This window comes from Phacochoerus africanus, chromosome 4 (assembly GCF_016906955.1).
Source record: "Phacochoerus africanus isolate WHEZ1 chromosome 4, ROS_Pafr_v1, whole genome shotgun sequence".
In the NCBI taxonomy this organism is placed as follows: domain Eukaryota; kingdom Metazoa; phylum Chordata; class Mammalia; order Artiodactyla; family Suidae; genus Phacochoerus; species Phacochoerus africanus.
In genome coordinates this window covers 67,744,484-67,769,864 of record NC_062547.1, presented here as the reverse complement: position 1 = coordinate 67,769,864, position 25,381 = coordinate 67,744,484, and the positions used below count along the sequence as shown (strand labels likewise).

Below are 25,381 nucleotides of genomic sequence, written 5' to 3'. Positions count from 1 at the left end.
CTGGGAACTTCCACATGCGGCAGGTGTGGCCCTAAAAAGATAAATACTAAATAAATAAATAACCCATATCCAACAATTAAAAAGTATAAGCAGATGACACCCATCTATGTGGCATCTCTCCAACCTCACTAATGACCAGATGTATGGGCTACAGATAGCATCCAACTGGGCACAGCAGAACCCTCCCACCATCAATAAGCCAATTATTAGACTAAACAATGAAGTATCCAAAAACAGCTTAGACCAATAATCAGTTTTATTTTTTCTCATGTAATAGGAAGTCTGTAAAGAACAAATCCAGGGCTAGTGCAGACACTCAAAGAAGCCAGGATCATCGTGATTTTTCTATAGTACTTCCCCTCCTCCCCTTAGCATGTGGCTTCCATTCTCATGGTCACAAGATAGATCTTTAACACTAGGTACTGAATATCTTTTCAAGGTGACAAACGGGGAAGTACAAGAAAAAAACATTATAGAGAGAATCCAGGTAAGAGTGACCCTGTAAGAGTTTTCTTACAGCACATATAGTGACATCTGTTTATCTGTCAATGGTCAGGCTGTGAGACATGGACTGTACTAGGTGCAGGAAAACCTGTAAGAGATTTTTTTTTTTAATAGAACACTTTACTAATATGACAAAACTTCAATTTTCTTGATATCAAAGAATGTGAGCTACTGAAGAAGCAACTCTAAGTATATGTTACCCTGGGCTGGAAACGAGGCCAAAAATGATTCCAAAGGATCCCCCGATGAGGACATCCTGTTCTGACCACAGTGCATCTGACTGGTAACAAACAGGTACTAAAAATGCCCACGTTACACAGCACCTAACACTCTTGTAAAAAAAAAAAAAAAAAAAATTTCCATTAGTCAAGTTGTCCAAAAGGAAATTAACACATATCCACATATCAAGAATCAAAGTATAGTAAATATGCTATTTACAAATCTTGCATGATGAGGCCTAAGGGTTATTTGGAAGAGTATAACCTTCAAAATAAACACTTAAAAATTAATGAGCTGGGGTCCATTTTTATGAAAGATTGACTGGTAAGTGCAATTCACATTGACTAAGAAATCCCACTGGGGAGTGAATTCCCATATGCACAAGTGAGAGGGCTGTGGCTGAAATTATCTCCACGTTGGGAATGGATGGCTGCAGTGTGAGTTCTCACGTGTTTCCTGAAAGAATTACGACGACTGCAATTTAAAAGTTTTAAATAGAAATTCCTTCTAGTGCGAGTACCCACATGTTTCATAAAAATTGAAGGATTCTTGGCTAATGTTTCTCAACCTCAGCAATACTATTTTAGGGAACATAATTTCTCTCTCTTGTGAGGAGACCCTGTGCATTGCAGGGTATTTAGCAGCATCCCTGATGTCTTCCAAAACACGCCACTGTCACATGCCCACAGTTTTGACAATCAAAAATGTCCCCCAGGGCACGAAGTTGTCCCCAATTGAAAGTCACTGCCATAGACCAAAGATAGGCAAATTTTTTTCTGTTAAGGGCCAGATGGTGTGTATGCCAGGCTTTTTGGGCCACACATGGTCTCTCTCATAATTTTCTTCTTTAAAAATGCAACCACTACTCTTAGCTTGCCAGATGTATAAAAAAAGACAGCTGACCATAATCTGCTGACCCATTACGGACTTTCCCACATTCCTTACTTTGCAGATTTTTCTCTTTAATGTGATTTCTCTTGTGAGGAATACAGTGAGAGCAGGAAAGTTTGTCCAATTGATGAATATACAGAGACCCTCCCTAGTGTGTTTAATCTTGTGCCTAGAAGGTATGAGGTGGTGCTAATGTCATTTTGACATTAAATAACAGACAAGGGCTTTTCTAAGTTCTCATGTTTGTTAAGAGCTCAACATTCACTGATGGCTAACAGATACACGTTTTCTCACCCACTGTGAGTTCTCATGAATCTCCAAAGTGATGTGGGGAAAAAAAAAAAAAAAAAAACCACCTAAGTCTTTCCATGGTTGTGACACAAAGAGGGTTTCTCCCAAGTTAACATGTATACTTTTGTGCCCAGTGAGATGAATTCATCAAGGCTTCCTGCCTTCCTTACATTTCCAAGTTTTCCTTCTAGCCTGCCCCCTCATGTGATTCTCCTGAAGATGATGAGTTACTGGAGTCTTTTCCATACTGGTGACACAAAAAGCTTCTCTCCTCGGTGAGTTTTCACATGACTCCTGAGGGAGGAATGATCACTGAAGGCTTTCCCACAGGCCAGGCATTCGTAGGGCTTCTCCCCAGTGTGTATTCTCCTGTGCACATTGAGGTTTGAGCCAATGCTGAAGGCTTTCCCACAGTGATCACACTCATAAGGCTTCTCTCCTGTGTGACTTCTCATGTGTGTCTTAAGGGTCGACTGGTTTCTGAAGGCTTTCCCACATTGTCTGCACTCAACACGTTTCTTTACAAGATGAATGCTCATGTGCCTCCTCCGGGATAAATAGTCACCAAAGACCTTCCCACAGGTGGCACATTCATAGCGTCTCTCTTGAGTGTGTATTTTCCTGTGTGCGGTGAGGTTGGAGCTTGCGCTGAAGGCTTTCCCACAGAGATCGCACCCATATGGTTTCTCTCCAGTGTGGGAGTTCATGTGTGTCTTAAGGATCGACTGGTTCCTGAACGCTTTCCCACACTGTTTACATTCAACAGGTTTCTTTACAATATGAATTCTCATGTGTTTTCTCCGTGACAGGAGGTCACCAAAGGATTTCCCACACTCTTTACATTCGTACGTTTTCTCCACCATGTGGTTCTTCTTGTGCAAGTTAAAGTTGGACTTCCATCGGAAGGCTTTTCCACACTGTGTGCATTCATAGGGTTTCTCTCCAGTGTGGTTCCTGACATGCTCTTTGAGATGTGAGGGGTGCTGGAAAGCCTTCCCACAGTCATGACATTCATAAGGTCTCTCTCCAGTGTGTGTTCGTCTGTGTGCAATAAGGTGGCAGCTCCTGCCATATGCTTTCCCACATTCATCACACTTGTAAGGTCTCTCCCCCGTGTGAACTCTCATGTGTATCTTCAGGGAGGAGAGGGTTCGGAATGCATTTCCACACTGACTGCAGTCAAAGGGCTTCTCTGTGAGGTGAGTTCTTGCATGACTCCTAAGGGCGGAGGGGTCATTGAAAGCTTTCCCACAGGCACTGCATTCGTAGGGTTTCTCCCCAGTGTGTATCCTCCTGTGCCGTGTGAGGGAAGCACTCGTGGTGAAGGCTTTTTGGCACTGGTGGCATTCATGCATCTTCCTCCCATTGTAAATGCTCACATGTTGGGTTACAGGTGATCGGTTTTTGAAGGTTACCCCACAGTCCCGGCGGTGGTAGGGCCTCTTGCCAGTGTGCCTTCCCGTTTGCTGAGTAAGATGAGCACCCAAGCTGAAGACTTCAAACAAGTTAGCATATTCCGTGGATTTCTCTCCATGCTGAGTTCTTTCCTGTTGATTACGAGGTGAGCGTTAACTGAGGTATTTCCCATATTCATGACATTCCTGGAATAACCCCACATAAACTGGCATAAACAGAAGCATAGCATTATGACTGTTCTGATGACATCAAAAAAGAAATCTGACGACTAATGAAGCCATAGTTCACAATGCAAAAAAAGCACTCTTCCTGCCCCAGGTTGGGCTCTATCAAATAAAACAGGTAAATGCTACGCCCTGAGGCTTCATGTGCGTAACTTTTACAAGGCTCTTTGCATATATTTTATTAACTGTTTAAAACTAAATTCAGCCCCAACCCTCAAAACCTAAGACATAGTTACAGAAATATTTACTCACTGGAGCTTTAAGTGAAGTTTGGAACCAGGTTTAGGGTTTTCTCCAAATTGGTAAGATTCAATGTCTCTGATACTGTTTCCTCTTGGGGACTGCTACATGCCTGGTTCTGAGTTTCTTCTGAATCTCAGGGTGCCTGCCCTGCCCCCCCAACCTCTCCCAATATGGAAGATCCAGAATAATTCCAAAGAGATCTTACCACTGTCACCCCATGAGATGGTCCCCTCCCAAAAATATCTTCCATAAGAATTGACCATTTGGTTTTAGATGGAGTCTCCCAATCTGAAACAAATTGGAAAAATATTAACTTGCTGGAGAAAGAGAATAGTGGGATGACATCAAAAAAGAAAAGAGGTGGCTCTCTTTGCAAATACTAACCCTAGAGAAGGAAAGGGAATGTGAAAGGGGAGGACACAAGTAAAAATGACCATGAGGGAGTTCCTGTTATGGCCTAATGGTAACAAACCCAACTAGTATCCATGAGGATGTGGGTTTGATCCTTGGCCCCACTCAGTGGGTTAAGAATCCATTGTTGCCATGAGCTTTGGTGTAGGTCTCAGACATGGCTCAGATCCCGTGTTGCTGTGGCTGTGGTGTAGGCCAGCAGCTGTAGCTCCAATTCAACCTCTAGCCTGGGAACTTCCATATGCCACAAGTGGGGCCTAAAAAAGGGGAAGAAAAAAAAGACTGAAAAATCTGGCAGTGACAGGGGTAGAAAATTAAGTTGACTCACTAAGAAGTAATTCTTCAAAGACACTGATAATGACATTAAGTGTGATCAGCACAGAAAAGAAAATCATGGACTGGCAGAATAGACTTGTGGTTGCTAAAGGGAAGGGGGAAGGAGTGGGATGAATGGGGTGCTTGGGGTTAATACATACAAACCATTGCCTTTGGAGTGGATTAGCAATGAGATCCTGCTGTGTAGCACTGGGAACTATGTCTAGTCACTTATGATGGAGCATGATAATGCATAACAATAGAATATGTACATGTATGTGTAACTGGGTCACCATGCTGTACAGTAGAAAAAAAATTGTATTGGGGAAATAACTCTTAAAAAAATAATGATAATAAATACAATTTCCAACTTAAAAAAAAAAAAAGAGTGTGATCAGGAATGTTGAGTATGAAAGAATGGGACCAAGAGCCCATGCGGACACGCCAAATTTAAAGAGGAAGGGGAGTTCCTGTCGTGGCGCAGTGGTTAAGGAATCCGACTAGGAACCATGAGGTTGCGGGTTCGGTCCCTGCCCTTGCTCAGTGGGTTAATGATCCGGCGTTGCCGTGAGCTGTGGTGTAGGTTGCAGACGCGGCTTGGATCCTGCGTTGCTGTGGCTCTGGCGTAGGCCGGTGGCTACAGCTCCAATTTGACCCCTGGCCTGGGAACCTCTATATGCCGCGGGAGCGGCCCAAGAAATAGCAAAAAATAAAAATAAAAAAAATAAATAAATAAAGAGGAAGGGACACTGAGACCAAAAGATGTGTGAGAAGATGCAGGGGCAGTGAAAGAGAAAGAGCATTTTCAAATTTCTCTGGGTGGCATTTCCTAATAGAGCTCTGTTATCCCATGGCTGGAGAGGGCAGATTCTCAGAAGCACTAGGTCTGCCAGGTGCTTACCGGAACAAGGGCCTCCTCGGTGAAGCCCCCTCTCCTCTGTCCTCAGCTCCTCTTCTTGCTCCAAGTGGGAGATAAGGCTGGGTTTGCCCACCTGACACCCTACTCACGGGGAAAGACACATGTTGAGGGAGGACCGTGCAGAGTACAACCCCTTCCATTATTCTGGGGTCTGGGTTTGGGTCTTCAGTTTCTGAAGATGGACAAGTCTGACTTAGGAGCAGCAAAAGGATGGTGCCAAATTTCTAAAGAACACAGTGAGAGGCTTTCATAAAACACAAAACCCACAAATACCCACACATTCTGCCCTTCAAAAGGATAAGGATTTCTTAGAAAGCTATCCCTAAGCTCAGCCCCACCTAACAACCTCCAAGGTCAATCCAATGAACATGTCTCACTACCCAGGTGGAGATACTGTCAGGGCAGGCACCACGTTGGCTTGTTCATAATTATGTTCCAAATCCCCACAGGGTTCCTGGGGCACAGCACAGCAAGTACTTCCAGGAGAAACATTATATTCATGAGTGGATACATGAAGAAATGATGCCAGCCTTACCCACTGAGGCAAGGTTGCTATAGTTCTCCAGCATCACATCTTTGTACAATTTTCTTTGAGAAGAATCCAGCAAGGGCCACTCCTTCTCAGTGAAGTCCACGGCAACATCCTGGAAAGTCACTGATTCCTGAAACACCACATATGTTTAGGGTCGGTGAAAGTCTAGCCGATCTGTGTTCAAAGATGCCTAAGGCTAAAGATTACGCATGAGAGACTCTAACCATAGGATTTTCAACATGAGGTTCTGGGGTCTAAGCAGTGACTCTGAAAGTCAGCCCTCAGATGTCTTCTTCTCCCTATGAGATGATCACATTCTCTCTCACTGCTTCCAATGCAACTCAGACACTCAGATGTGAGTGCAAACTTCCTTCCACTTCTAACCTAGCCTGAGAGCTTTGAGCTATATGATGAGAAACACCTGTTATCAAAGTCATTTCCCCTAACATCCCTGATACCAAGACAGCCTCACAAGCTTCTCTGGCTCTTCCTCTTGTACCCTGGTCAGGCATTGGTCAGCCTGGATGAAGATGTAGACGAATCCTAACATGTGGTGTTGGGGGCATGCTGGGGAAGTGCGTCTCCCACACTTGGGGGCCTTGAGATCTTGGTTTACCTGGGAACCAACAGTGGGTGGCGTATGAGGCTCCAGGCCATTGCATGCAAACGGGTCCACATCCTGGGTACAGGAATGGTCTTTCAAAGGAAAAGGAAGTTCTGATTCATGGATATAGGCAGGCTCTTGGGTGGACGCAGCTAGAAAAGAGAGGACCCATGAGAATTAAAGCCTGCCTAACACACTCATAATTCAGGAAATGGCCCCACACCAACATGTGCACTGCACATGCCCCAATCCCACTCTCTCTCTCTCACACACACACACACACACACACACACACACTGCTGTGTAACAAGCCAGAGTAGCCCTCCTCCACTTGAGGACAGGAAAAAGGGAAGTTGGCCTATAGAGCCATAAAGAAAATGATATATACCCTCCATGAATGGGTGAAGAAATAAAAGCTCTGAGACAGAGCTGTTACTTTGTTCAGACTTACCCAAATAATAAATGGGAAGTTGGATGTTACCAATGACCTGTATCTTGCTTTAGAGACTAACTACAGACACTCCCTGCCTCACCCAAACTCACACAAGACCCTGAATCAGACACCTGTGGAGCTCCCAGGACTTTACTCTTAACCCCTTTTCAGTTCATGCATCCTTTTCCACTTCGAACCTGGCAGCCCTCCCACTAGCTGTTCACATCCTTGCCCTCAGTGAAATGGCAGGGGCCACCTAAGCTTGATTTCTGAGAGCATTCATCACCTGAAGAACTTACCACACGTGGGAGACAGACCAAGAGCTGCCATCTGTGAGGATGGCAGTAAATCTGCCTGAGTAGCAGGGCACTGGCACCACGAAGCTACTTTCTTGCTCTCATGGGACTCCTGAAGCAGAGATCTGCAATAAAAAAAGAAAAAGACCATTAGGTGTAACCAAGGGCTCTGTATCTCTCCTGCTCACAGGACAGCTCTGCTGACTTCTGTTTTTCAGCATTTCCTCTTTTGAGCAGCAAGATGTCTCATCCTGGGTCTCAACTCTGCTTAGGGTGAAACCTTCAGACAATGTGGTGGAGGTCCCTGAACTACCTCAAGTAAGATTCAGATTCATTTAAGTAATTTGTCACCAACTAGAATCCTGTTAAAACGCTGTCACTCACTGAACACTTGGGCCCCAGACTTCTTCAACGTCAAGGTTCATCATGGTTTGGAATGGTTCTAGTATCCATGGGGATGGTCCACCTAGATCCACGTGTTCTGATCTCCAATGCCTTTCTGCCCCACACTCTATCCCAATATTCATACCTATCGGCCACAGCCCAGGCCTTGTCATCACTAGAATCAGCTTCACCTCACAATTATTCAGAAATATGCTCTCTGGACAAAACCTCCTATACAACATTCTTCTCACATGAACTCTCCCACTTAGAGGGGATTCCAGGCCACCCATGCTCCTACCACCCTGTTTCCTAATAGCAAAGTCCTCTTCTGACTGCCCCACCTATCCAGCTGAGAGATTCATCATGATCCATCACTTTCAAAAGTTGTTGTCAAAAATTCCTTTCATCCTCTGCCTGATATACCCCTCATGAGCAAAAGACCAGCCCTTCCAACCATCTCTTTCCTCCCCGAAGGTACTTGGAAACACCAGTCTGCACATATCCATTCACATGACACTAGCAGCTTTCAAAACTCAAAGTCACTAATCTTAAAGGAGCATCTACACTAAAAAAAGCATACACGGTAATCCAATCTTCCAATCTCCCCAAAACCCTGTAAAAATCTCACCAGTTTCTCTAAACCCAAAACTTTCAGCCTTGATCCTTACTTTCAGCAAATAATCTTGCATTTCATCTCACAGTAAATACAACTAAAAAAATATACCTTAGCAAAGAATTGGAAAATTAAACTTAAAAAACTTTCATTTATAATAGCATAAAATAGATAAAACACATACAAATAAAACAAATAAATGCTGTGTGAGATACCTTGACAATAAAAACTGTGAAACTCTGCTGGAAGAAACAAAAAACCTAAATAAGTGAGGAGCTATACCATTTTCATGGGCTGCAAGAGTCAATATTATTAAGGTATTCACACTCCCCAGATTCATCAGCAGATGCAATGCAGTCATTACCAAATTCTCAGCAGGTTATTTTCTAGACATTGACAAACCAAATCTAAAGTGTATACCAAAATGCAACAATCTAGAAGAGCCAGAACAACATTAGGAAAGAAAAACAAACTTGGAAGATTCATACTACTAACTCTACCACGGTAATGAAGAGTTGCTGGTCTAAGTACAGACAAAAAGTCAATGGAACAAAACAGAGGTAGAAACAGACCAACATGTACATAGTCAAATTTTTTTGTTTTCTTTTTAGGGCCATACCTGTTGCATATGAAGTTCCTGGGCTAGGGGTCAAGTTGGAGCTGCAGCTGCCAGCCTAAACCACACCCACAGCAATGCCAGATCCAAGCTGCATCTGCAACCTATGCCTCAGCTTACAGCAATGCTGGATCCTTAACCCACTGAGTGAAGCCAGGGATCAAACCCATATTCTCATGGATACTATGTCGGGTTCTTAACCCACTGAGCTACAATGGGAACTCCCACAGTCAAATAATTTTCAATAAGAGAACAAAGTAATTCATTAGGGAAAGTAGTCTTTAATTTAATAAACAGTGCTAAGGGGGCACTCTTCTAGTTGCTAAATGGGATGCTGCCCAATTCATAAATTGCCTAATAAAGCCAACTAGATCTTCAAATTAAAGAAAAAAAAAGTGAGGTGCTGAAAGAACTCAATGAAAAAAAAGGAAATTGGGCCTGTTGTAGCTCAGTGGGTTAAGGATCTGACATTGTCTCTGTGAGGGTGTGTGTTCAATCCCTGGCTCTGCTCAGTGGATTGAGTGTACAGTGTTAACTGCAAGCTGCAGTACAGGTCACAGATGCAGCTTGGCTCTGGAGTTGTCATGGCTATGGCATAGGTCTCAGGTATGGCTCCAATTCAACCCCTGGCCCTGGAACAACCATATGCCATAGATATGGCAGTAAAAAACGGGGGAAAAAAAGAAAGAAAAAAAGGAAACTGGACCACTATCATCACTGCATACACAAAATTTTGAATTTAAAAAACATTTTTAAAATAACTCAGATGTCAAAAATAAAACCCATAGAGAACATTTTAACAACAATGAGTCATAAAACAATATTTTAGACACAAATACAACTAAACATGGGAGTTCCCGTCATGGCGCAGCAGAAATGAATCCAACTAGGAACCATGAGGTTGCGGGTTCAATCCCTGGCCTCACTCAGGGGCTAAGGATCCAGCAGTGCCGTGAGATGTGGTGTAGGTCACATTCACGGCTTGGGTCTGCCATTGCCGTGGCTGTGGCATAGGCCGGCGGCTACAGCTCCGATTAGACCCCTAGCCTGGGAACCTCCATATGCCACTGGTGCAGCCCTAAAAAGACAATAAATAAATAAATAAATACAACTAAACATGAAAAAAGTCAATAAACTAGACTTTATCAAAATTAAAAACTTCTAGTCATCAAATAACATCATTAAAATAAATAGGCAAGCCACAGTTTGGGAAGAAGAATATCAATCCTATTCAATTTTTCCAAAAAAACCTAACACTTTTTTTAACACAATTTTTAAGGCCAGCATTATCCTTATACCAAAGCCAGGCATGAAGTGTAGTCTCAAATACCTCTGAACTCTTTCTGACGAGACCAAGCTACTTGTATACATGTTAACTGGGGCAGGCATGCACGCTGGGGGCCAGGGGTGGGGGTTAGATTCTATTTCACTGATAGGCTATCTTCTGATATCTAGGACAATACGTCACTCATCAGTTTTCTTTGTCAAAAAACATTGGCTATTTTTTTTTTTTTTTTTTTGCTTTTTAGGGCTACGCTCTCGGGGCATGTGGAGGTTCCCAGGCATCTAATCAGAGCTACAGCTGCCTACGCCACAGCCACAGCCACAGCCATACCAGATCCAAGCTATGTCTGCAACCTACACCACAGCTCACAGTAACGCTGGATCCTTAACCCACTGAGCGAGGCCAGGGATGGAACCCGCAACCTCATGGTTCCTAGTTGGATTCCTTTCCACTGAGCCACAACGGGACCTCCTGCATATTTTCTCTTACAAGTGAAATTTAGAATCAGCTATAGTACTTGTAAAACCCCTTTTCATTAATATTTTGACATTTTAATGTCTTCATTTTTTATATTCTAAATAGATACATCAATTTATTGAAATGACCTTATGTTAAAATGTTAGGGAGTTCCCGTTGTGGCTCAGCAGGTTGTCCATGAGGATGTGGATTTGATCCCTGGCCTCGCTCGGTGGGTTAAGGATCCGGCGTTGCCATGAGCTGTGGTATATGTCGCAGATGCAACTCGGATCACGTGCTGCTGTGGCACAGGCTGGCAGCTGGAGCTCCAATTTGACCCCTAGCTTGGGACCTTCCATATGCCACAGATGCAGCCCAAAAAAGCAAAAAACAAAGACAATGTTTAGAATATTTCCAATTTTTCACAAGTAGAAAAACAATACTTGGAAGAAATCTTTACAGGAAAAATCTCTAGTTTTTCCCAAGGTTTTCCTTACAATGAATTTCTAGATAGGGAAATGTTTAGTTAACATTTATGAACATTTTAAGCCTTTTAGTATGTGCTGCCAAACTGCTTTATTTGCAGAACTACACAACATATTTCTCATACATTAGAAAAAAAATCCTTGTTGCCAAGTTGATGAATTCGGTCCTCTTCAAATTAAAAACTACGTAGGGAATGCCAAACACAGTTAAGAAATAAAACATAATTTTATAGCTTGTTAATTGCAAAATAAGGGGCAAGCTGTTTCTAAATGTTACAAAGAACCACTCATCTTTTTTCTAGAAATACAGACAAATTAGATGTAATAAAATGCAAGTAAATTTGAAAAATTTAATATTCTTTGGAACTTATAAAACTGTAGGTGAAGTAATGATAATAGTAGTAACTGCATTTCCCTTTGCCAAGTTTATGAAGAGTCAACAGCACTGCCACTAGTGGGAACCCAGGTCCCACTTTATGTTAAGAGGGATCCAGTGTTAGGCTTTCCTGAACCTCACATAAAAACAAAAGATAGGACTTATAGCATCATCGAAGATATGCAAACAGGCTTAAGTAACTGCCAGAAAATTACATAGCAGAAGGCAGGGGTGAGACTGGGCTCTGATCTCTTTAACAGCAAAGCCCAAGTTCATTTCCTCGGGAGATGGGATAAGTACCACCTGAGTGAGAACAGTAGTGTAAAACAGTTCTGTGATGCAGTAGTTTCTCAACAAATGTTGGCTCTCTTCTCTTTTCTCTAAGACAGTGAGGAAATCCACAAATGATAATGTCACATTTCTAGATATCATGGTACCGGTCTCCAAATGAGGTCAGGTGCTGCCCCCCTTTGGTTATAAAGAAGTATTGCAACCCTTCTCAGGGGGTACTTTGGAGTTAATCCCTGCCCCTCTCAGGTATGGGTGATTCTCATTTACAAAGCTCTTTCTCAGTCACTATGCCTTTGGGTTCCAACATCATATTACTACTGAGGAGAGGCTAGAAAAGTTAAGAGGCTCAGAGTCACTGAAATACAAGGTCTCTACCCTCACCTCCCACTTATTCCTCTGAATTCTCAATTTAAAATTTCTGTTCAAGTTTGTCCCCCAACTTTTCTTGGCAACACCCTTACAGGTAACACATTTATAGTGCTCAAGTTTGTCCCCCAACTTTTCTTGGCAACACCCTTACAGGTAACGCATTTATAGTACAAGGTATCTCCTGAGTCTTTACAGGGATTTTCATCTAACCCTCATGACTCCTCCAGAAGGTAAGCAGTATCCTGAGCAAAGTGAGGTAGGTACAGAAGGGTTGAGTCATGTGGCCAAGATCACAGATAGGCTAGTGAACTTGACTCCAGAGCCACATGTGCCACCTCTCAAGGTGACCTCTGTATGTGAACTCCTTGATACCAAATCATGAAACAGCTCTTCCCTGACTCTTACCTTGCCTGACTGGCTCACAATACACAACAAGGCCCACTACCAACCTCCCCTCTCTCTCCCTCTTCCCCGGGAACCTCTGCTCTTGGCCACTGTGCATCACATCCCAGGTTGTCCTCCTCCAACTGTGGTTGCTCTTTTTAAGACTCTGGCTCATGGTCCTTCCTTCTTTGCCTGACCCCTAAGGGTCAGGGTTCTCCTGGGCTCTCCTCTCCCCTATCCCATGCTCTGAAATTCTTCTACCCTTTGGGTACAGACATCTGGATCTGGCAGATTACACATCCATGAAGGCTGTCGTATGCCTGTTCCTTGAGACTTCAGATGACCCCACCTTGCTGCAAGCCCAGAGTTCTTGCCCAGTGGGGCATCATTCAAGAGTGAATTAATTCACTAACCCTGTTTTCTCACCTGGAAACTGGAGATCATAACACTGGATTATGGGAGTATATATGCTCAATAAATGTTCACTTTAAAACACCATTATTTTTAATCATAAAACAAAACTGCCACTGACAATTTCACAAATTACTCAACTGTCAATTTACAGTCAGTGCCACTGTCTATGCCTTGGCACTTGTCCCATGCAGCATGAGTCAGAGGAATGGACAGACAAGTGCTTCTTAACATCCACTACAATATCTAATAAGGTCTTAAGGTACTAACACCTCACACTGAACTCCTGCCAGCCTCCCCAGCTCAAGGGCTCCTCCAGCCTTCCAGGAGCTTGAGGCAAAAAGCCTTTTTCCATACTTTAGAGATAAATCACTAGCAAATCCTGCAGGCTCAACCTTGAAAACATTAAAAATCTGGCCACTCCTCACCACCTACTCTAGTACTGCCTTGGTGCAAGGCACCATGTCTCTCCTAAATCACTCCAGTAACTTCCTCAACATTTCCCTGCTTCTGTCCTTTAGTTTATACAGCAGATATAAATTTTGCCAGGAAGTTTGCAAAACTTTCTAATGATGTCCCATCCCACTCAGCCAAAGGCCTACACTCCTGTGGCCTCATCCCAACTCCCTCCTCTGCTGCACACTAACCCCACCACACTAGACTCCTTGCTGGGCCTTATGCCTGTCCAAGGTATGTTCCCCTCTTGGGATCTTTGCACTTGCTATTCTCTGCTTGGAAATGTTGTTCATATTCAAGTGTACCTGCTCCTACTCCTCCTCAGATCAACTTTGAGTGTCTCCATATGGCACTGACTGGCTTCTCTATTTAAAATGCAAACCTTGGGTTCCCATCATGGCTCAGTGGAAATGAATCTGACTAGCATCATGAGGACACAGGTTTGATCCCTGACCTAGCTTAGTGGGTTAAGGATCCAGTGTTGCCACGGCAGACGAGGCTCAGACCTGGCATTGCTGTGGCTATGGCATAGGCTAGCAGCTATAGCTCCAATTCTACCCACAGCCTGGGAACATCCACAGGCCTCGGGTGCAGCCCTAAATACAAAAATTTTTAAATAAATAAATAAATAAAATGCAAACCTCTGCCTCTGTCTATCCCTAAATCCACTTCTTTTATTTTTCTCCAAGGCACTAATCTCCACTTAATAAACAGTATAAATCAGGCTAGGTTATACTTTTCTCCTTTTATTTTTCTCCAAGGCACTAATCTCCACTTAATATACAGTATAAATCAGGCTAGGTTTATTTTACCCCAGATTTTTAAAGAGAACTCCAAAAATCCATGCTTTAAAGAAATAAACACTAGGCTGACATGGGACTTCTCACCAGAAACAATGGAAGCCAAAAGATGGTGAAACATCTTCATGACTCTGGAACAAGACACAAAATCTTCTAACACCCAAAATGCCCATCAAGACGGAAAAATTATGGTATATTTAGGTTTGTCACTCACAAAAAAGAGAAATTCTAAAAGATTCAATTACCAATGCAGGTTTAATAGCTAGCTCAGAAACTTCCACATGCTGCAGCCAAAAAAAAAAAAAAAGAACTTGCACCAAAGAGTCCAAAAAATCAAAGTAAGCATACAAAGGTAGGTATAATGAAACTAAAAATAACTGTATACAACAATAACTTCTTCTGAGGTTTAGATAGGATTAAAATCCATGATCACAGTAATTGCCATTGTGGCACAGTGGAAACGAATCCAACTAGTATCCATGAGGATGCAGTTTCGACCCCCGGCCTCGCTCAGTGGGTGGGGGATCTGGGGATCTGACGTTGCTGTGAGCTGTGGAGCAGGTCGCAGATGCAGCTCAGATCCTGAGTCGATGTGGCTGCAGCCCTGGCTGTGGCCAGCAGCTATAGCTCTGATTCAGTCCCTGGCCTGGGAACTTCCATATGCCACAGGTGTAGCCCTAAAAAGCAAAAAAATAAAAATAAAAATAAAAAGCATGATCACAAAGCCGTGTAAATCAGAAGAGTGATAACATGTATCAGAAATCTAAATTTAATGAACAGGCACAGAGAAGAATTCTCCAGGACAACCACTAAAATAATAGAATTACAAATAAATAATACGTATAATAAATTCAATGTGTATATAAATATGCAGACAAATTTAAAACGTGGAGAGAAAAAAGTGGAATGAAGAAATACTTAAATCAGACCCTCTGCACCCTCTGCGACCCTCTGCACTGCTGCGAACATGGCGCTGTGAGTGGCTCAGGCCTTGTGGATTGTGGTCTGCAGCCTACGCACCCATCTATAGGTGTGACGTGCCCGGCCCCCTGGGGCCTTGGGAACTGCGGGCGGGTGCCATCCAGTTGTTGCGCACCGGCCCTGGCTCTGCTCTTGGTACGAAAATTCACAGACAAACCTGAACGGATAACAACAGATAACGGCATTGAAAGAGTGGGAATCAGCGATTTTGCACAGGAAGCTTTGGGCGATGTTGTTTACTGTAGCCTGCCTGAAGTTGGGACAAAATTGAACAAACAAGAGGAGTTTGGTGCTTTGGAAAGTGTGAAAGCCGCTAGCGAACTCTATTCTCCTCTATCAAAAGTGACTGAAATCAATGAAGCTCTAGCAGAAAATCCAGGACTTGTCAACAAATCTTGTATGAAGACAGCTGGCTGATGAAGATGACAGTTACCCATCAGAACTAGATGAACTAATGAGTGAAGAAGCATATGAGAAATACATAAAATCTATTGAGGAGTGAAAGTGGAACCCCTAAATAAACTAGTTTGAAACAACTTAGCATAGTCGTCTTAAAATTAGTGGTGGATAGATTTTTAAAAACCAACTTTTAGCAAAAGAAACTACTTGCAACGTTACCAGAAAAAAAATACCCCTTAACTTCCTAATGACTTCAGATAAACACTATGCATTTTTTGCACAGCACCCTAAGGCTTTTAGGCTAGGCTCCAGTTATAATATTTGGAATTCTTGAAATTATCTGTGGTAAACTACTTATAAAATTACATAATTCAAGGATAACATTGTTACTGTAAGCCTTATATAATATTGTAACTTGCTTACAGCCATCCTTGGATTTGGGTCAAAGTACTAAATGAACTTCCCATTGGAGACTGGCCGTGGAGAAAAATTTTTGTTAGTTGTATGCTGTCAGATGAAGAACATTACTATCTTAATTTTGCAATATACTGTTTTTTGCTGGTGCTATTTTTAAACAGTGAAGCAACAGCCTTGCAGAAAAATAAGGAACAGTTTAATAATAAAAAATATACAACTTAATTAAAAAATACTTAAATCAAAAAAAGCTAGAGGAAAGAAAAAATAGAAAACTAAGTTAACAACCAAATGTTTTTAATACATAGATTTAATTAACCAAATGCTTCCACTAAAATACAGATATTCTCAAGATGGAGTAAAAACAATGTAATTATATGCTGTTTACAAGAGATATCTAAAGCATCTAAGACATAAGGATTTAGCAAGAATGGAAATAAAGATATTCAGGAGTTCCCATCGTGGCAGAGCGGAAATAAATCCAACTAGGAACCATGAGGTTGCGGGTTCGATCCCTGGCCTCACTCAATGGGTTAATAAGGATCCAGCACTGCCATGAGCTGTGGTATAGGTCACACACGTGGTTCGGATCTGGCATGCTGTGGCTGTGACCTAGGCTGGCAGCTGTAGCTCTGATTCAGCCCTAGCCTGGGAACCTCCACATGCCACAGGTGCAGCCCTAAAAAGAATAAAAATAAAAAAAGATATTCAACATAAATACCTTTTTGAAAAAATATGGTTTAAATGTATTAATAGCAGACAGAATGAATTAAGGCAAAAAAGGCTAAGAGAGAAAAGTGAAGAACTACATAATGAAAAGAGGTGTAATCCAAGAAAAAGCTGTATATATGTTAAAATATAGCCTCTAGAACTCTAAGGAAATTGGATGAAGCCACTACCAGAGCTCTAATACTGTTCAAGCAGACAATTCAATAACCATATGCAGATAGCACAAGATGAAATAGTATTTCCTAATCCAACCACACATGGGGCACAATGCGTATCTGAGAAAATAGCCTTGATTTCTGACTAACAGGACAAGGAAGTTAGCAAACAACAGCCAAAAGATAACCAGAAGAACATCACAGAAATAAAAAAGTCCTAAATAATTTACATGTCAAAGAAATCATAATCAGTGCAGACATCCAACGTAAGTTGTAAAGAAGCGTGCCAAAAAAATAAAAGGAAGAAAATTATAAAAAACATAAAGTTATGAGATAGAAAATATACTTATTATAAAGTGGTTCAACCAAGCCAAAAGTTCTCTGAGAAAAATAAAACTGATGAAATTCTGGGAGGATTTATTTAAAAAAAGAAAAAACATAGAAATAAATACAAGAAAGAAAAACTAGGAGAGTTCTCTTGTGGCAAAGCAGAAATGAATCCAACTAGTATCCATTAGGATGAGGGTTCGATCCCTGGCCTCCCTCAGTGGGTCTGGGATCCACCATTGCCATGCGCTGTGTTGTAGGTCACAGACTCAGCTCGAATCTGGCATTGCTGTGGCTGTGGTGTAGCTCCAGCCCTAGCCTGGGAACTTCCATGTGCTGCGGGTATGGCACTAAAGAGCAAAAAAATACATATATACATATATGTATATTAATAATAAGATGGGAGTTCCTGTTGTGGTTCAGTGGTAACAAACCTAACTAGCACCATGAGGACACAGGTTCGCTCCCTGGCCTTGCTCAGTGGGTTAAGGATCCAGCATTGCTATGAGCTCTGGTATAGGTTGCAGATGTGGCTGGGATTCCACATTGCTGTAGCTGTGGTATAGGCCAGCAGCTAAAGCTCTGATTCGACCTCTAGCCTGCGAACTTCCATATGCCACCAGTACAGCCCTATATATATATATAAAATACTTGTATAAAATATACATGAGTACATTAATAACTTTGACTATACAATTTAGCCTTAAATGGAATGAATAAATTCCTATAAAGAAATTCTACTTGCCATAATGAAATACAGAACTTGGATGCCTTATAACTCTTAAGGGAACTGAAACAACAGCTTTAAAAATTTCCATAAAGAAAACTCCAGACCGCAGTGGTTTTTCCTGGTACAACTCCCTTTTAAGGAACACCTTATTCTACTATCAGGCAAAATGTCCCAGGGTTTAGAAAAAAGAGGGAACAGTCCCACCCCATTTTATGAGACTGGCATAAACCTAAAACAGAAAAGGAAACAAGCCAATTTCACTCAAATGTAGATGCAAATCATCAAACAAAAATACTAGCAAATGGAAACAAAAAATGGTAGAATAGTACATTTCCAATACAAATCTAATGTAACATTAGAAAATCGATTGGCCTAGTTCACCACCTTATCAGGTAAATAAGAAAATCATTTTTTCACTCATTCATTCAGTGTACAATCAGAACTGGTACCTATCACAGACCAGGCAGTGACAGGTGATTGGAATACATCAACATATCAAAGTAGATGCTGGAAAAACAAAAGCACTTGTTAAAACCTATAGCTGTTCATGACAAAAACTCTGAAATTAGGAAAAAGGAGCCTCCTTTACCTAATAAACACTATCCCCCAGGAGTTCCCATTGTGCCTCAGCAGGTTAAGAACTCGACTAGTATCCATGAGGATGTGGGTTTGATCCCTGGCCCTGCTCAGTGGGCTAAGTAGCCAGCATTGCCACAAACTTCAGTACAGGTCATGGATGAGGCTAGGATCTGGCATTGCTGGGGCTGTGGTGTAGGCTGGCAGCTGCAGCTCTGATTCAAACCCTAGCCTGGGAACCTCCATTCATCACAGGTGAAGCCCTAAAAAAAAAAAAAAAAAAACCTATCCCCCCAAAAAGCCTCCAGCAAACATTCAAGTTAATTCCCATTGAGTTTTTCAGAAAGAAAGCAGGACTGCCTATGCAAACTCCATTCAATGCTACTGGAAGTCCTCAGCCTGGGCAGCAACGAAAGTAAACAATAAAAAAAAAAAGTCAGGGAGTTCCCTTCGTGGCTCAGTAGTTAACAAATCCAACTGGGAGTCATGAGGTTGTAGGTTCAATCCCTGGCCTTGCTCAGTGGGTTAAGGATCTGGCATTGCCGTGAGCTGTGGTGTAGGTTGCGGACGTGGCTCAGATCCTGCATTGCTGTGGCTGTGGTGTAGGCCGGCAGCTACAGCTCCAATTGGACCCCTAGCCTGGGAACCTCCATATGCTGTGGGAGTGGCCCTAGAAATGACAAAAAGACCAAAAAAAAAAAAAGAAGTCAGGGCCAAGTGTGTGAGCTCTCCATCCGGTGCCCATGAGCCAGTGAGACTAGACTCAGCATAGCGGACAAGAAACAAATAGGAGAGGAATAATTTATTGGTCACTAATTCAGAGCCAACAATGGCATCCTGTGAAAGATCATCCCAAATTAGTAACATGTGGACAGGATGGCAAGGGAACATGGGAAATTGAACATAATTGACAGAGACAAGATTCCGTAGTAGAAGGACTCAAGATCACTTCCTCTCACAAAAACACCAAAACTACAACTAACCATTGAACAACCATCAACAAAAGAGACTGGAGCTACCAAAAAAAAAAAATCTTATATCCCAAGACAAAAAAGAAGTCACATCAAGATGGTAAGGGGGGTGCTTTCATGATATAAGCAATCCCATAACTGCCTAGTGGGTGACCCACAGACTAGAAAATAACTACATTGCAGAGGCTTTCCCACAGGAGTAAGAGTTTGGAGCTCCACATCAGGTTTCCACGCCTGGAGATCTGGCACTGGGAGGAGGAGCATCTGGAGCATTTGACATTGAAGACCAGTGAGGCTTAAGTCCCACAGGACTCAGGAAGACAGAGACTTCACTCTAGGAGGGCACACAGGATTTCATGTGCACTGGATCACAAGGCAAAGCAAGGACTCTATAAGAATCTTGATCGAGCCCACCAGGAGGTCTTGGAGAGTCTCCTAGGAGAGCAGGGGTAGCCATGGCTCACTGTGGGGGCAGGACATTGGAGGTGGGGGAATAATCATTAATCCCCTGAGGCTGCCATTTTGGAAAAATTTGGCCACACCCATCAGGGCTGAGAAGCCCCAGGCTAGAGAACAAACAGGGTGGGAACACAGCTCCACACATCAGCAAATAGGCTGCCCACAATCATACCCAGAGACAAAGCCCCACCCACCAGAGGGTAAGAATCAGCTACACCTATCAGTGGGCAGGCACCAGTCCCTCCCATCAGGAAGCTTATAACATGCCCCTGCATCAATCAACTTCACCCACAAAGAGGCAGACACCAGGAGAGAGGCTGCAACCCTCTAGCCTGCAGAAAGGAGACCACACAAAAAGTTCTACAAAATGAAAAGTCAGAGAAACATGAGTCAGATGAAGGAAAGACAAAACCCCAGAAGAACAGCTAAGTGAAGGGGAGATAGGAAACTTGTCTGAAAAACACTTTAGAGTAATGCTAGTAAGGATGATCCAAGATTTCAGAAAAAAAAAATAGAGGCAGATCAATGAATGAGAAGAAACTTTTTTTTTTGTCTTGTTTGCCTTTTCTAGGGCCACTCCCGTGGCACATGGAGGTTCCCAGGCTAGGGGTCCAATCGGAGCTGTAGCTGCCGGCCTACACCACAGCCACAGCAACATAGGATCCAAGCTGCATCTGCAACTTACACCACAGCTCACAGCAACGCCGGATCCTTAACCCACTGAGCAAGGCCAGGGATCGAACCCACAACCTAATGGTTCCTAGTCGGATTCGTTAACCACTGAGCCACAATGGGAACTCCCTAGAAGAAACATTTAACAAAGGAATAGAAGATTTAAAGATTCAACAAGCAGAGATGGTCAACACGATAACTGAAATAAAAAATTCACTAGAAGGAAACAATAGCATAATATAGGAAGCAGAAGAACAAAAAAGTGAGATGGAAGACAGACTGGTGGAAATCACTGATGTGCAACAGAATAAAGAAAAAATGATGAAAAGAATTGAGGACAGTCTAAAAGAACTCTGGGACAACTTTAAACACACCAATGTTTGCATTATAGGAATGCCAGAAGGAGAAAGAGAGATAAAGGGCCAGAGAAAATATTTGAGGACATAATAGCTGAAAAATTCCCTAACATGGGAAAGGAATCACTCACTCAAATCCAGGAAGCACAACAAATACCATATAGAATAAACCCAAGGAGATACACACTAAGACGCATATTAATCAAACTGACCAACATTAAAGTCAAAGAGCAAATATTGAAAGTATCTAGGGACAAGCAACAAATAACATAAAGGGAACCCCAACAAGCTTACCAGCTGATTTTTCAGCAGAATCTCTGCAGGTCAAAAGGGAGTGGCATGATATACTTAAAGTGATGAAAGGAAAAAACCTGCAAACAAGATTACTCTACCCATCAAGGCTTTCTTTCAGATTTGAAGGAGAAATCAAAACCTTTATAGATAAGCAAAAGCTAAGAGAATTCAGCACCACCAAACCAGCTTTACAACAAATACTAAAGGAAATTCTCTAGGCAGAAAGAAAAGGCCACAACTAGAAAGAAGAAAATTACAATTGAGGAGGCTCACCAGTAAAGGCAAACATTAGTAAGGTAGGAAATCGTCCACACACAAATATGCCACCAAAAGCAGCAATTGTGAGAAGAGGAGGATACAAATGCAGGATCCTGGAAGTGCATTTGCAATTAAGAGACCAGCAACTTAAAGCAATCGTGTGTGTATATATAGATTCCCATATCAAAACCTCATGGTGACCACTAACCAAAAATCTACAACAGATGCAATTCAAACACTAAAGATAGTCATCAAACCACAAGAGAAGAGAAAAAAAGGGAAGAAAAAAGGCCAAGAGATAAAGGGCCAGAGAAAATAAACAAAAACAAATCCAATTAGCAAACAAAAACAATTAACAAAAGGGCAATAAGAACATACATATCAATAATTACCTTAAATGTAAATGGACTAAATGCTCCAGCCAAAAGACATAGACTGGCTGAATGGATACAAAAAAAGACCCACATATATACTGTACAAAGAAGTTGTGGTGTGTGTACACACACACACACACACACACACACACACACACACACACACACACACACAATGGAATATTACTCAGCCATAAAAAGGAATAAAATCATGCCATTTGCTGTAACATGAATGGGACCTAGAGATACTACCTGATGTTAGAAAAACAAACATCACATGATATCACTTAAAAGTGGAATCTAAAAAAAAAAGATACAAATGAACTTATTGCAGAACAGAAACAGACTCACAGACTTTGTAAAAAAAAACTTATAGTTACCAAAGGAGACAGGTGGGGTGGGGGAGGGGTGAATGGGGGATTTGAGATTGGCACATGCACACTGTATATTGAATGACTGGCGAATGGGGACCTGCTGTACAGCACAGGGAACTCTACCCAATCAATATTCTTTGATAATCTATATGGGAAAAAATCTGAAAAAGAATGGATGTGTGTATATATGTAACAATCACTTTGTTGAATAGCAGAAATTATCACAACTTGTAAATCAACTATACTTCAATAAAATTTTTTAAATGGGGGAAAAAAGTCTATGATGCAAAAAGAAAGCATAAACATATACTTTCCTAGGAATAAATCTATCCAAAAGCAAACCTTTAAGTCCTATTTGTTGATATTCATAAAACTTTATAGAAAGACATTATAGAAGATGTAACTAATTAATTGTAAAATTCAATGGCATAATATCAGTATTCTCAAAATTCACATATATATTCAACACAACTTGAAAACAAACCCCAAAATGTGGAACTTCGTAAACTGACTAAAATTTAAGTCATGATGTACCTGGAAAAGAATGGGTAGGCAGGTGCATGCGATCAGTTCCAAGCAAGGTATTTGGAAATCTCTAAAATGTGTACTTCACCAATACGGAAAGAGGGTGACTCTAAAAATACCTGAGTGTGAGTCCACTTACAAGTAATTACCAAAATTAAGAAATATATCTATATATATAGATATATATATATATCTATATATATATATATATTTTTTTTTTTTTTTTTTTGCTGTTTTTGGCTGCACCCAAAGCATATGTAAGTTCCCAGGCTAGGGGTGGAATCCGAGTTCCAGTTGCTGGCTTACACCACAACCACATCAACTCAGAATTCGAGCTGCATCTGCAACCTACACCACAGCTCAGAGCGATGCTGGTTCCCCGACCCAAACGAGGCCAGGGATCGAAATGCATCCTCATGGATACTAGCTGTGTTCGCTTCCACTGAGCCACGATGGGAACTCCCAAGAAATACATCTTTGAGAAAACATCAACAGTAAGATCGACAAAGAAAATCCTGGGGAAAGAGTAGGATAGAGTTTAGGCGAATACAGGTTTCTGAAGTTTCATAATCTTATTTTTCTTGGCCTGGTTTGTGGATTCGCTTTTTTTTTTCTTTTTATTTCGTATGTCCTCATACTTTGCGGGGCCATATATGTTCAGTATTCCAATAAAAGAATAAATATTGAAGGGAAAAGAATAGGAAGCACCAAATAAGACGCTAGAAACCAATGCAAAATATTAGTAACCATGATAAATATTAATGGACTGTCAAATTAAACAACAATGTTTCAGTGAGTTTCTAAATCTAGTTACAGGCTATGTACATGAAAGTCACCTCAAGCAAATAAAATATATGGAAATTTTAAGCGTAAAAAGCATTCAAGACAAATGCTAACAAAACCAGTGTGCTCCTATTAATATTAGACAAAACCGAACACAAGCAAAAGGTAAGTAGTTTATTCCTGCAGGTTTCCAATTCCTAACCCCACTCCCGCCCTCCAATAAAGTCCTGAACTCACTTCGCCGGGCTTTTTCCTGTCTCCATCCCAATCTGTCAGGTTTTTTGGACCATACCGCCAGTGCTTCCCCCTCACCGCTAAATACAGGGGACCTAAACTTAGTCACCAGCGTTTCACATCGCTTATTACAGGCTCTAAAACACACTCCGCCCAGCTGCCTGGCTTCCCAGTCCCAGGTCCCCGTCCCCACTAACTCCTCCCGGTTTGTGGGCCTCTCGTGTCCTCAGGAAGGCCGGGAGTTAAGGGTTAAATGAGGAAAGAGAGGCTTACACAACTAAGGGCAGAATCAGGGGGAGCGGAGGTCATGGAAGCTACCGCTGAAGGGAGGAGAAGTTCATACGATGGTCTGATCTGCCGCGGAGACCTACAGCTGTGAACAAGCCGCTGCGGACCACTCCTCTGCCCATGTGTACAGGGGGAATCGCCTCCGGAGAGTAATGGCTTCCGCTCCACTTCCGCCTTCTAAGTGTCGCGGGACTTCATAACAGGACCGCTAACCTGGAAGCACAGGGTGGAAAGGATTCTGGGAAATGTAGTTCTCGAATTTAGGCAGCCTTTGGGGTATTGTATACGCGGAATCTACTGATCTTGCTGGGTTCCTCCAACTTCTTTTTTTGTTTGTTTGTTTGTTTGTTTGTTTTCTTTCTTTTTAGGGCCACACCCTCAACATATGGAAGTTCTCAGGCTAGGGGTGGAATCAGAGCTACAGCTGACTGCCTGCTCCAGAACCACATCTGTGCCACTGGTCACAACAAGGCTGGATTCCCCCACCCGCTGAGCAAGGCCAGGGATGGAACCCGCATCCTCATGGATACTAATCGGATTCGTTTATCCTTCACCCCACCTTCTAATTGTTCAAATGCCTTGGGTCTCAGTTCTCAGGCGTCTTTGCAATTTATAATCTTTGAGGTAGCAGTGAATCTTACCACTTTTAAGTGCTATTTAATAGTCAAGATGGAAGTTTCCATCCACAGCTCCACACCTCTACTCTAAATTCCATTTGGAATGAGATATTCTCTCCACTTGGATATTTTATAGATACATTAAAATGCCACAAATTAGAAGTTCCTGTTATGGCTCAGCGGTTAACAAACCCAAGTAGCATCCATGAGTATGCAGTTTCCATCCCTGGCCTTGCTCAGTAGATTAAGAAAGGAGCATTGCCATGACCTGTGGTGTAGGTCATACACAAGGTTCAGATCCCGAGTTGCTGTGGCTGTGGTATAGGCCGGTGGCTACAGCTCTGATTGGACCCCTAGCCTGGGAAACTCCATATCTTGTGGGTTCCGCCCTAAAAAGACCAAAAAAAAAAAAAAGCCACAAATTAAACTCCTGGCTCCACCTTCTCAACTTCAAATAACAGCAACCCCATCTTTCCACATTTCCATTGTAAACCTTGGCAACATCCTGGACTCTTCTTTGATTCAATAGGAAATACTCAGTTCTACCTTGGTCATTAGCCAAGAATCTGATTGTTTTGCCAGAAATATTTTTTTCTTGTTTCTGAGTCCAGAAAGTTCACTGTTGGACCTGTTGGATTGTA

The 25,381-nt window shown here is 42.1% G+C and overlaps 1 protein-coding gene and 1 pseudogene across 4 annotated transcripts; one reads left to right on the top strand and one right to left on the bottom strand.

The window, feature by feature from the left end:
- Positions 1 to 238: 238 nt before the first annotated feature.
- On the bottom strand, positions 239 to 24,288 carry ZNF317 (zinc finger protein 317). Of its 4 annotated transcripts, XR_007134456.1 has the most exons (8): positions 24,109 to 24,288; positions 7,302 to 7,423; positions 6,582 to 6,721; positions 5,969 to 6,095; positions 5,416 to 5,514; positions 3,994 to 4,076; positions 2,076 to 3,452; positions 239 to 835 (listed from the first exon to the last, which is right to left on the bottom strand). XR_007134456.1 is itself a non-coding variant. In XM_047776966.1 (7 exons), the coding sequence occupies exons 2-7, from the start codon at positions 7,330 to 7,332 to the stop codon at positions 2,133 to 2,135; spliced, it is 1,800 nt and encodes a 599-aa protein (XP_047632922.1). In that variant the 5' UTR covers positions 7,333 to 7,423; positions 24,109 to 24,288; the 3' UTR covers positions 844 to 2,132. The 4 variants fall into 4 exon arrangements, 3 of the variants coding, with proteins under 3 accessions (XP_047632922.1, XP_047632923.1, XP_047632924.1); XM_047776966.1 differs by lacking the exon at positions 239 to 835 and having other exon boundaries at positions 844 to 3,452; XM_047776967.1 differs by lacking the exon at positions 239 to 835 and having other exon boundaries at positions 844 to 3,452; positions 24,207 to 24,288.
- On the top strand, positions 15,192 to 15,745 carry LOC125125662 (glycine cleavage system H protein, mitochondrial-like; annotated as a pseudogene).
- Positions 24,289 to 25,381: the final 1,093 nt, after the last annotated feature.